General features: G+C 51.6%; 1 protein-coding gene across 1 annotated transcript in view; it reads left to right on the top strand.

Moving 5' to 3' along the window:
- Positions 1-12224, top strand: part of ACACA (acetyl-CoA carboxylase alpha) — a 118819-nt gene extending 106595 nt beyond the window's left edge. The window contains exons 52-55 of the mRNA XM_068415992.1: positions 7618-7772; positions 7985-8155; positions 9625-9761; positions 10670-12224. Coding sequence (XP_068272093.1) covers positions 7618-7772; positions 7985-8155; positions 9625-9761; positions 10670-10796 — 590 coding nt within the window. The 3' untranslated portion in view covers positions 10797-12224. The remainder of the gene's footprint in view (positions 1-7617; positions 7773-7984; positions 8156-9624; positions 9762-10669) is intronic.
- The last annotated feature ends 772 nt before the right edge of the window (positions 12225-12996 follow it).

Below are 12996 nucleotides of genomic sequence, written 5' to 3'. Positions count from 1 at the left end.
CTCAGTAAAATCCAGGGTGATCAGCAGGGCTCGGTGGCCAGCACGTCACTGGGGGTATTGTGTTATTACCGTGCCGTTCGCTCCAAACGATCCCCACGCCTGGTATACACCCAACAACCCAAATACAGAGCGTTCAGCAAAATGCACTTAATGTCAGATATGTGCTCTCTCAGGGGAATAGACTCTTTACGTAGTTCTTTACTAGCTCTTACTATAAGAGTGTAATCTTACAGAGCCTCTTTTTACCTCCAAAATTGACTCCATTTCAGTAGTGGAAGCAGCGTGCTACGTGGGTATGGTTTGAATTTATAAAGCCTTCTGGGATCCTTCAGGAGGAGAAGTGTTCTGCAAATGACTGATAAATCGTGGCTATTGCTGCAGTTACATTTTATTATTTGGCTTTTTTTAATTTATGGCAGTGCAACAATTTATATCCAAAACAACCATCCTGATACGCCTGGGGAAGAGAATAATAATTGTAAAGGGTGTGGGGAGTGTTAGGAATCAGACTGCTTGCTGAAAACCGGGTTCTTACTGATGTCTTTGATAGCATCAAAGTCATTTTCTCTTTTTTTAATGATAGTATTTTGACACTCTTTTTGTTTTCTCTCGCTGTGAGGATTGCTTTCTGGGCAAGAAGCAGGTTAGCAGGTGTTTGAGTTCTGCAGACCAGCACAAGGCAGCAGTTTTATCTGAGTTCAGATCTTGCTGATGTGAGATGTGTTACCGCGAGCGAGAGCGGACACCGGTACCCAGATGGATGGGTGGGGTGTTCTGTCTGCCTGTGTCTGTCGGAGCTAAAAGCCAGTTTTAACATTTGTAGTTGCAGCAAGGAGATTCTTCTCACAAAACCTCACTTCTGACCTAGGTTAGACTTGACAGTGGCCCTTTAGGAGCAAGCAGACCACACCACATCGTGGAGACCCATCTCGGGCTCCCAGCGCGTGCTCTCCTGAGGTGTTTCACACTTGGCAGCTCCCAGGCTGTCGGGGCTCACGGCTGCTCCTCCTGCGGGTGTTCCCACCTCCGTGTCCATGGCAGGAGAGCTGCCCCTCCAACGCGAGTCTCCAGGGGAAGGGGAAATGAGATGTGTGCTTAGAGGAGGCGATGTGCTGAGCAGTCAGCTCAGGTCCACGCAGATAAATGGTGCTGCGGCAGGAGCGCTGTGTCTGAGGGTATTTACCTTCACCCCGCCGTAAAAAGCCCTGGCTCTGCTGAGGAACAAACCAACCTGCTGCCTCTGCAAAGAGATGGAGCCTTCTGTGCGGCGGCTGCCGGGCGAATCCTCTCCCAGGAGCAGAGTCACTGGCTGCAGACAAAGAGAGCTGCTGGAGCGCTGAAATCCTGACGCGGTGGAGGAAGGGGGTGAGCAGAGCCACACCAGCTCAGTCGCTGTCGGGCGGCTGCCCCGGAGGGTCCATCACCCAGACTGGGTGCAGGGCACATGCAGAGCACCCTCGAATCACACTGGTGGGACCAGCATCCCCAGCAAAAAACACAGGGGATACAGTTTTCTGCCAACAGTCTCAAAAACGCAACGCCGCGTTACGTGACGAGGCAGGAGCCTGTTCAGGGCTTTTTCCCCCCTCTTCCTCTACAGGGTAATTACTCCCAGCAAACTCCATAGACTTTAATTAAAATGACTGCAACACAAGAGCGAGTCACTTACAACTGTACATACAGAGAGCTCTAAAAGCTTCAGTCACTGATAAGCATCTCACTTAGATGGCTCATAATTGCTCCCAGCATCGGGGATCATGGCTGTTGTTTTGCCGCTAATTCAGGAAAGCCAAGATTGCAGGACACACTGAATTGCATAATTTTTTTCTTTTTTTTGCTGGTTTTCTTTCTGGCCAATTTAAAATTTGTCAAAGTCGGTCTTCTTCTGGATCACTGCCCTTTGATATTTCGCGCACTCCATTTGCCACAAACAAGCCGCAGGGCCGCAGTTCATGCTGACTCCAGCAGAAGCAGAGAAAGCTCCATTTATCTTACACTGCCTGCTGAATTCTTACTCATTAGCTGGGGGTTCACTGCCTCTCTTTAACCCCTCAATGGCTGTCAGCCCTCCCTGGAGCTGCTGCAGAGCGGGGGAAAGGGAGATGCTCGCAGACGTGTGCCTGTTGCGGAGGGGTGGGGAAACGGGGCGACCGGGGGCTCCTTCCAGGCGTCTTGAGACACCGGGGATGGACTCGCCGTTGGGGAGTGTGAGAGCAGAGCAGGCTGGCAGATATCGAGTAATGTGACATAAATCTGTTCATTATCAATTCTCCAGCACCGCTGCTGAAATGTTTATTAGCCCCGTGTTTTATTAAAATGTCACTCAGAGTTGTGCTGTTACAGAGCAGCAAACAGTGTGGAGCAAAGGGTGAGGAAGGAGAGGATGGCCCTTACCCTGCCCCAGAGCAGGTGTGCGAGGAGGAATGTGCCCAGAAAAGTAGGGACAATTCAGACCTCAAGCCTCAGGCTGGAGTTAAAAATACGGAGATTCAATTTTGGTTTATTTATTTATTGCAATTAGAGTAAAACATGTAGGAGTGGAATAAAAATTAGCTTTGTCATGGAGATTCTGGGCATGGAGAGTGTCAGATGGACAGCGGGACGTATGCACAGAGCTGGGGGAATGTGAGTGAAAGGAGTGGCAGAATGGGTCCAGTCAGAGCAAGACTGGATATTACACTTTCACGTTTCTCCTATCAGGTATTTATCTCACAGTAAAAGAGAAGCATCTGTTTGTCACCTGATATATGTTGTAATAGTGTGGATATCCTCTTCAGCTCATCCTACAAAATACTTGCCCATGTGCTGGTGTGCATCTTTAATTTTATTTGAAATCATGTGCCCGTTTTGCCTTGGTTCTTGGGTGGCTGCAAACTTCCACCCTGTGACTTGACTCGTTCCAAGCTTTAGCTTGCAAAGTTAGATTGCAGCGCTGAAGTCTAGTAATTCTTTTCGGGGAGGGGTTGTTTGTTCAGTGCTGTAATTAATCAAAATGCCGGTTGTTTTCTTGAGCAACAACTCAGAAAAAACGCTGCTGTTGCGGTTCCATCTCTCGTGAAGGCTGGGACAAACGTTGTCTTTTTAGGCGACGCTGATTTCCAGTAACTGCTCCTATAGGCGAGTGCTGCTGCGTTTAAATCGTTGTTAATTCACACTCATGAGTTTAGAAGAGCAAGTGCTGCTTTCTGTCAGCTCCTTCACGTCAACTGGCACCTTGGGTATCCTCCCAGGAGGGCTGTGGGTGTTTCCCCCCAAACAGGAGTTTTTTGGCATTACGTACGTGCCACGTGAGGCTTTAGGAGCAAGGAGTGGGAAAGGCCGAGGGTGGGACGTCACCCGGTGCAGTCGTACAAGGGTATTTCAAGCCCATGTCATGAGCGTGTGTGACCTTCACTACGATTTCATATCGCACCTTTATACCATAAATCCTACTGAATATTTAGCAAAGCAATTACAAGCAGCCTCGTTTAAAGAAACAAGCGACAATCCGAAAACGCCCGTGTCTGCAGGGACGAGAGTGGCTCTGAGCGACCTTCCTTCACCCCTCCGGGGTGGGGATGTGTCGCCTGGGCAGCCCGGACGCCGTTGGCATTCTTGCTGCCTTGGCTGAATTCTTGTCTGGCAAGAGCTTTGTTGGAGGCAGAGGAAGAGAAGGGGAGACTCAGGCAGGAGGATTTTTGTTGCAAGCATGGAAATTAGTCCTAACCAGGGTTAAAACTGACATTTAATTATGTTGTTGGATGCAGAGCGACTGGTGTACTTCTCCAGAGTTCAGTTCCTAAGGCCCCTTCCAGCACTGCTGTGGTGGGATTCACCTTCTTTGCTGCAAAGAATGGCCACAAGCAGATGACAAGATAAATCGAACTTAACGTGGGGTTTTTTGGTGTTACCTATGGGAAAAAAAAAATCCCCCAAACTTTGCCTGGAATAATTGTAACATGGAGATAATCATTGTTAATGCTCCTTCGTAGTCTGGAGAGAGAGCTACTGTTTGTGTTGTAAAAGTGGTGCTTTCCCTTAACTTTTGGAGAGGAGTATAAATTGATATTCAGCATCAGGGCACTTTGCAGGAGAGATTTCTCTGGATTTATTGTGACAGCTTTTCCATCTGTCAGCGCGGGGAGGGCGACTCCTCTGCAGCCTGCTCTGCAGGGCCACTAAAGGGCTTGTTTTGGCAACCGGAGGTTTTGGCATTTATTGTTCTGTGCCACCGGGGTCCTGAGAGCCCCCACCTGAGGTTTGGGGGCCTGTTACGGGCTGTAGGACACAGAAGAAAGGGTTTGTAACCCCGAAAGTGGCTGGATGGGGAGGCTGGTGTCACCCTGCAGAGAGACGGGGACGATGGGGGAGGCAGGCACGAGCTGCCAGCTCCTTCCAGCAGCATTTGGGGACAGTTTAGGTGAAATACTTCCTGCGTGTGGTTTTGAACTAGTTTGTGTTGGTTTCACCAGGTGTGTTTGGAGGGGTTTAGCAAGGACAGATCACTTGCCTGTTATTCATGAAGAATTTTTGAGGGTGAAGGGTGTTTGGCAAGAGCCTGGCCACTGCTCTTTTGACCTCAGAAGAGACACACTAATAGTTTTGGTACCCAGGGCTTTTTTTCAACTTGTTTAAGGCGGTTTTGCTGTTAATCAAAAAAAGAATAAAGAAAAGACACCGTAGAATAAAGAGGTCTTGGTGCGTTTACCACCATGGGGAGGCTTCAAAGGTGTTGAGAGCAGAATGAAGACATTTACTTGGCCTCTTCCGATCACGCCGACGGCTGTGATCATACCAGCACTATATATAGATACGGGCGTACGTGGAGGCTGCCGAGCAAACTGCAGTCCAAGATAAATGTGACATTTTATGGCACTTAGAGTGCTGCCTTAGAAAGTGTCCTGTGCTGCCTGCCAAGTTGGGAAGGTCACACGTGTTCTTGCTTCCTTTAAATTGTCGTCTCGTCCTCCCTGCGTGCCCAAGCCCTCCACACTTGTGGTGTGGCCGTTCCAGAGTGCTGCCGCTTTTGTTCCTCTATTGATCAGCAGCCGATCCATACCTAGAGCTCCATAATGTTCCTATGATTTAAACTTGAACAGTTTCATTAACTGTCAAGTACCTTTAGAGCGAAGGAATCCCATATTTTAACTCCCTTCTCCTTGCCAGCGTAAGATTTGTGGAAGGAGACTTCTTTTTTTTCCGAGAAATAAATAAATAAAGCCCCAGCTTTCTGAAAAACCCTGAGGCCTCGAGATCTGACTAGGAAAGAAAGAAAAACCATTCCAAGATATTTAATTGTACAGGGGGCTTACAGGATTGATCGAGAGCTTAGCTTTTTACAATAGTCCAGTGAATAAGAAATGCTCCTGACAAACGATCGATGATGGGATAATCACTCTTTATCCCCCCTCCTCATTGTTACCTTCTCTCTTCCAGGAGAACAGGGTTCAGAAGTCAAAAATCTTTATAGACGCTGCTTTTAAATTAAGCAGAAAATAGACATTGACATATTTGTTAATCTCACCTAAATCATTACTGGGCCTGGCTGGTGTGACTGTACACCGCGAGGGTGGCGGCTGGGCCAGAATACACGAGCGGTGCTGGCTTAAGTGCACGCGTCGCCGTTTGAAACAGGGAGGTGTGGGAGCCTGGGAGTTTAACATGGATAAATATAGATAATTTTTTATTCGGAAGGGTCTAAGAGTAGCTTCTCTTAATTAAAACCTTCTTACTCGCATTTGAAAGGTTAGGTAACATTTATATTGGTAGGCACGTAAAAACATCCCTTCCCTAGAATGGATCACAGTGTGGCTGCCACAGTCCTGTGGTCTAGAGGCTTCCTGGGAACAGATTTATATCTGCATCTTCGTGCTTAGAAGCCCGCTGATGGACTTCCCTTGAGTGCATTGGTCCGATCCCTTCCTGCGAGCCCGTTGGTACTTGTAGTGCTCAGGACCTCCTGTGGCAACGAGTCCCACCGCTCGGTTGTGCACTGTGGAAGTGTTCCCTCTCGTTGGGGGTTTTGTAAGGCTTCTGCCCACTAATTCCATCTGGGTTTGTTGGGATTGCTCTGGCTTCCTGCGGCGATTCCAGAGCCTGCTGTTTTCAGCCTGGACGGTGGCCGTGGAGCTGCTGAGGACCCCCATTGCCCAGCTCTCCTCCCCCTCACCCAGCCTGGAAGCGTGGCACTTTGTTTGGGTGTTGATGTAACGGTAGAAGTTGTGTTCAATCCCATTGACGTTCCTTCGCAAAGAATAAAGATTAAAACCAAAAAAAGCTTGGTGGTGTTCAGGGTACAAGGTAGCAAGGAAAGGAGTGGTGTCCTCCAGCTGAATCATGGCACCAGCTTTTGTTCCAGGTTCTCCAGTTGACTTCTTGTGCTCCTGGGCAGGACACCCCTTTGGTTTAGATCTCAGCTCCCCTCTGGACACTGAAGCCACCATCACGCTGGCACGTCTCCCAGGCGCATGGGTGGTTGTATTAACATTTGAATGGAAGGTGCTGTAGGACAGTTGAGTGTTACAACCCACCAGAGCTTGGAGCAAGACTCCTCCGTGACCTGGCTTCAGATTGTCTGTGACCGGAGCTTTAAGAGGGGAGGCGGGATGGGAGGCAGCTGCCTCCGAGGCCCTGAACTTGCAACCGGAGCTTCTGGTGTGGGTGGGAGGTTAAAAAATGGCACAATTCAGCAGAATATCCAGTACTGTGTAATTAGGCTCCGATTGCAATCTTGGCTTAAATCGAACTAAGATTGGCTCTAAACACTCTGCCTCTGCACAAGGACCTCCTGCACGTGTGTTGGTGAGGCATCGACCTGCTCCTGGGCCACCTTCGACCTGGTGTAAATTACTGCAGGTTCCGTGGAGAGTCACGCCTGTGGTTGTGCTCCCTGTGGCCTGTTCTGGGGAGAAGAGGGGATTTACCTTCTTGGTTGGATCAAGGGGCAGCTGTGGGAAGGAGCACCTTGTTCTGCTGCAGGAAGGTGTGTGCCTCCACAGCACGACGTGTGTCCCCTTCCCTGGCTTAGTCTGGGTCAGGCAATTCCAAAATTAATCAGAAACTGGTTAATGTGTGTTTTTTGTGTTTTAATCAAAGTTAATTTTATCTGAGCTGAATGCCTTAAAATAAATGAAAAATTATGAACTCCACAGGACGTTGCCTTCTTGGCACAGTTTTATTCTTGCCCATCGTGGTAGTCCGTGGCTGTGACCAGTGTGTGCTGATCACTGTAAGCGGAGTGTGAGCGGTTTGGGCCTCTCTGGTGTTTCCCTTAACGAGGCGGTGGCTCTAACAGCTCCTGGCAGGAACCAGCCTGCAGGAGAACTTCAAGTTGTGTAGGTGCTTTTACACTGTCCATGTTTCTTGCTAAATGAGCTGCGTGTTGGGACATTATTCTTTTTTAGGAGTAAGCCCAGTAAATGTCACTTAATTGATGGCTCAGCTCATTGGCATTTAAATGGAGTAGAGTTTCGTGGTGAAAACTCCTTTGAAGCTCTTACCTGACTATGGGTGGCAGGAGATCTGGGCTGGAGCACCTACATTTGACTCAAGACTTTGCCTGGGAGCTGCCGGTCCTGCGTACCCCCCTCTGCTTTACCCCGTCCGAGGTCCCTGACGTGGGGCTGTGCCTGCTTGCAGGTACCCCGGAGCTGAGCCCCGCGGACCGAAAGGAGCTGGAGGCCAAGCTGAAGGAACGGGAGGAGTTCCTGGTCCCCATTTACCAGCAGGTGGCCATGCAGTTCGCTGACCTGCACGACACGCCCGGACGGATGCAGGAGAAAGGTGCCATCACCGTGAGTGTCACCGAGCCTTCCCTGGGGACACCCTGGGAGGGTTCGACGCGTGGGAGAAGGCAGTCTCCAGTGGGACAAGTCTCTGGATGGTGGCTGAACGTTGTGACAGGGTGGAAGTCTTCAAAGCCATTGGGAATAAGAAGTCATGTATATTTCTCCTCGTAAATGTTGTCCCTCACTCATTTCTCCTTCTCCACTTATGTCCTGGGCAGGACATTCTAGACTGGAAAACCTCCCGAACCTTCTTCTACTGGAGATTAAGACGGCTTCTTCTAGAAGATGTGGTCAAAAAGAAGATCCATGATGCCAACCCTGAGCTGACTGATGGGCAGATCCAGGCTATGCTGAGACGCTGGTTTGTGGAAGCTGAAGGGACAGTGAAGGTAAATGAAAAAGCAGTTTCACCAAGGCCATAATCTTTCCTGGGCTTGTGAATTTTATTTTATTTTATTTTATTTTATTTTATTTTATTTTATTTTATTTTATTTTATTTTTATTCTCTTCTCCTCTTCTCCTCTTCTCCTCTTCTCCTCTTCTCCTCTTCTCCTCTTCTCCTCTCTTCTCTTCCTATTCTGTTCTATTCTGTTTTGTTTTGTTTTATTTTATTTTATTTTATTTTTAAAGTCACAAACACTCAGGGGTTCCAGAAGAGGGGGGAAGTGTTCTCTGGAGGGCAGCAGGCTTTCCAAGGTAGTGTCTGAGCGTCTTTAAAAGCGGGCATCTCGTTAGCTAATACATTACACCAATCAAGGAGAGTTATCTTAAGCCACAATTAATCTGCTCCCTGGCATATGTTGATAGGAAAGCATCATGCTGTTTCTTAATTAAAAGCAAACGGATTAAAAATGATTAATAAGAGTATTAAATATTCTCCTGAACTAAAAGCTTTGGGATTCTCGGGTAAATCTAGCTCTACGCAGGTCTGCAACCGTAAAGCAGCTTCTTGGGGGTTGGTTTTTTTTTTTCCCCCCTTCCCTGAAATCCTCCCAAGTGCCTCCTTTGTGTGCAGGGAGCGTCGCTGGCGTGTCTGGGGGCAGGAGCGAGGAGCAAAACCTGCCGAGGTTAAAATAATAAGAAGAAAAAACAATGAAATAAGCAAAATGTTGAGGTTGAGATGACATCAGTGATTTAAGAGAATCGTGTGTATCGTGTTAGAGATAAAAATAACTCTGGGTTTGTGATGGATGTGTGTCAGGCAGGAGCTGGGGGCTGGGGTAGGGTCTGCACTGGGGTTCCTCACAGCCCTCCTGCAGGGCAGCAGCACCTCGGTACCACCGAGCTCATTGTCATGCTGCCTCTGACTTCGTTAGTGATAACGGAGAGGGATAGTGCACCTTCAGATGACGAGCTTTGTGTTTAATTACCCAAATAAAATGACATAAATATGAATGAGTGCTAATGGCGGTACTTGCTTTTCCGGAAACCATTAACAAAACGATTCTTAAATGATTTGTAAAGAAAATGAGAGGAGAAGAGAAGGCTATTAGGCATCTAACCCACTCCTGAGTTATTATGGAGCCAACTACCTAGCGAGGATCAGGGGAGATGATCTTGGGAAGGAAAAGAAGGGGGTTGTTGGGGGACGCTGACACCGGGTCAGTCTTTAGGTGACAGGGACTCGGGCGTCCCGTGATGGCTGAGCACTGCTGCCCCCGTGGGTCCCCTCCGGTCACATTTATGGGAGGAGTTGCAAAAAAATATCTCATCTTCTGACCTTTGCTAATTGTTAGTTGTGTTTGCAAAAGCCCCACACGCTGGGGAAGCACAGAGGGCTGCCAGGCACGTGTCCTACCCACGGCGAGGTAAATTCTGGGGCCGGGACCCGCCGGGTGACGCTTGGGGTTTGTTGCAGGCGTACTTGTGGGACAGCAACAAGGACCTGGTGGAGTGGCTGGAGAAACAGCTGACGGAAGAAGAAGGCGTGCGCTCGGTTGTGGATGAGAACATCAAATACATCTCGAGGGACTACATCCTCAAACAGATCCGGAGGTGAGGCGGCCGCACGCGCCCTGCCCCGCGGGACAGGGGCTGTGACACGTGGGGCTCTGCTCGTGGCCCAGCTGAGGGGAGCAGGTCCACCAGCTCCACACGCTTCACGTGAACCCTTTCTGTGTGGCAGACACAGGAGGGTTTTCCTAGCCCTGGGCAAGCTCCCTGGGTTCTTTGGTGCTCAGGGTCATAAAATGCCTCGTTCCTTTTCAGTGCAGCTTAGAACTGCAGCAAATAACCCCCCAAACACTAAAATGTTGGCAGAGTGTCTGTTCCTCCTGCTTGTAAGTTACTCTGTGCACTTGCACAGACGTTCATCCCGCGGAGCCGGCTAAGCCTCGTGAGCCAAACGCTTTGCCAGGCTGGAGCAGATCTAATTTTGATAATTTTTATGTCTTAGACTGGAGGTCCCTTAAAGCAGCTTTGCCTCTGCAAGGGCTGGGGCGGGCACTGACGCTCCTGAGGTCTCCGTGTCCCGTGTCTGACTCCACAGGGTGACTCTGCCCGTCACCTCCATCCGTGCTGTGGTGACCGGGGCTCCGTGTCACCGCGGAGGTGGGGACGTGGGTGCTCTCGGCAGCCTCTGGAGGTGCTGCCAGTGGGATCAGGGCGTGCTCTTGGCCTCCCCATGCCCACCCTGGGTCCGTGTGGTCCGACCTCTCGGGGTTGCAGCCCCTGTGCGTGCCGGAGCAGGTCTGTCACCAGCAAGTTGGGTGGCACGAGGGCCCCCAGACGAGCACAGCTCGGGCGCTGCTCGCAGCCAGCTCACACGAGCGCCGCTGCCTCGTCCAGGCTCTCTTACAGGCCCCATATCTCAGTCCTTCCCCCTGGGGCCTGACAGGGAGCTGTCGGACGCGCTCGGGTGCGGGTGCCGGGGCTGCCGTCACTTAACTCTCGCCTCTTTCCAGCCTGGTCCAGGCCAACCCCGAGGTTGCCATGGATTCCATAGTGCACATGACCCAGCATATATCACCCACCCAGCGAGCCGAGATCGTGCGGATCCTCTCCACAATGGACTCGCCTTCTTCAACGTAAGGGCATCGATTTCCCACACTCCCCCCTGCCCGGTACAGTGGAGGGGAAAAAAAAAAAGAGAAGCTCAGAATTGCCCTTTGTCTGCTCGACTGCGACCACTGTACCGAGACGGGGAGGCTCAGGGACACGCTGGAAGAGTGACATTTTTATTTTTTCAAATCAGACTGACCAGAGGAAACGTGTTCTTTGGCCAGAGACACGAGGAAAATGTATAAACACAAGCGCCTGCGGAACTGAGTTACAGCTGTCAGACTGAACCTTATTTATTTAACAAAGCGTGACTGGACCAACGCAGCGGCTCGCTGCCCGGCTGCCACCCGCGGCACCGCGGCCAGGCGATGAAGGGTGCTCCGGCGCCCTGAGGCCTCGGCAGTAGCAGAGCAGGGGCTGGTTTATATGATGCCCCTGTGCCCCTGCCCCCTTCTCTTCGCACAGCCCGGTGCTGACAAGTGCCAATGTCACCCCCTGCGGGAGCCCGGCTGCGGCCGAGGACGGGCTCTGCCTCCCGGGAGCGGGGCCCAGCGCCGAGCCAGCCCCTTGCCTCTGCCGGCAGCGGCGACTGGTGTTTCAAATGTCTGTCTGGTTATTTAGTAGTAGAGGAAAAGCAGCGTTGAAGCCGGTGTGGCCAGGGCAGGGGAGCTCCAGGAAGGCCCCTGGGCTTCCCAGGACTGTAACGGTGGTGGAAGCAGGATTTTGGAGGCTAAATCCCCTCTTGCTTTGCCTTTGTGGCCTTCAGCTGTGTGAAAGGCCCTGCTAGGAGGAGGTGAAAGAGGAGACCCAAAGGCCACGTCTGCTCTCCCTTCCCTCCCATTTTGAGGCACAGCAGGCATGGGGCAGCCCCACTGTCGCAGGTACAGCGTGGAAGTGCTGATCCCTATCGTGTGGGGAGGTAACTGAGGCTGCCAGGGTGAGGGAGGGGAAAGGACGGAGTCAAATCACCCTGGCCCAGGTCCCCAGCTTATTCCTGCACCTTTTCATTCTCGTGGGCCTCCTGACTAATAAAAGCTCAGAGAAGCTGGAGGGAAGCACGGCCAACCCCGAGGACATGGATACTGTTACAGAGCTTGGTCCAAGTGGGACTGGAGAGCTCACACCAATGGTTGTCTTAAAAGTATTTCAGATGTTACAGTTCCTTTTTTAGCATAGCGTGAATCAGAAGGGGTGTTTTTATGAGCGAGTTAACGAATGCTGATGCCAGTGCCTCACCCCTCTCCTGTTTCCTTCTGCGCTGCACCGGGGTCACCTCTCTCCTCCCGGAGCTGTGTCAGCCGAAGGGACTAGCTTTTTCTTAATACTTAAGAACCCTAATTTGATTTAAAAGATTTTTTTTCCACTAGAGCCCCCTGAACAACCCCCAGAGATGCTTTTACTTACGCCAGGGTGGGCTGCAGCAGGACACGGGACAGACTGGTTCGCCAGGCAGGACAGCTCCGGGGCATCCTGGCGTGGGAGGCTCGCTGGGCTGCTCCTCTGCTGTCACCAGCAAAGGTGGTGGTGTCACAGCTCAGTCCCTTACCCAGGACATCTCCAGGGACCAGCCCTGGGAGCCCTGCAGAGCTCCGGGCCCGTGGCAGCGTCACCAGCCGCCGTCCCGGCCCTTCGCCCTGGCCGTGGCCGCGGTGCCGGTGCCGTGGGCGTGCGGGTGGGCTCCTGGGCAGGGCAGGGGTGGGGGGAAACCACCCTCGGTACACACGGTTCTCGCTGGTGCTGAAGTATTTCACTTACCTCAGTTTCTTTTAATAAAAAGAATGAATTACAGCTCTGTCGCTGGGAGTGGAAATGTGTCACCCCTCGTCCGGAGCAGCCCTCGGGCAGCACTGCTTTTCCTTGCGGCACCTCCCCAGCGAGGGCTGGCGGCTGGGGGGGCCGGGAGGATGGAGCCGAAGTCCCCTGTGGTCTTGGCTGTGCCCTCGCTGCGCTGCAGGTTTGAAATGAACCTCCTGAGCTGGGACCCCGCAGGGCAGAGCCCCCCCCACCCCTCCGCCAGCCGGAGGACAGCGGGACCCCTACCACAGGACCAGTCCGTGCCTTTCTCCAGGCTTCACCATGGCCACTTTGCGTCCTCCTCCACACATTTATGTCACCTTTGGCATTACAGCGGCTGAAAGAAGCAGCAAGGGAGAGCCCAGCCCCGGGGGCTGCCCCTGGGGGTGGGGGGAGAGCGTCCCTGAGCCCCCTCCTCAGAGCCGGGCCACAGGCT

Source organism: Nyctibius grandis, chromosome 18 (assembly GCF_013368605.1).
Source record: "Nyctibius grandis isolate bNycGra1 chromosome 18, bNycGra1.pri, whole genome shotgun sequence".
NCBI lineage: Eukaryota > Metazoa > Chordata > Aves > Nyctibiiformes > Nyctibiidae > Nyctibius > Nyctibius grandis.
This window is presented reverse-complemented; position numbering and strand designations above follow the sequence as displayed.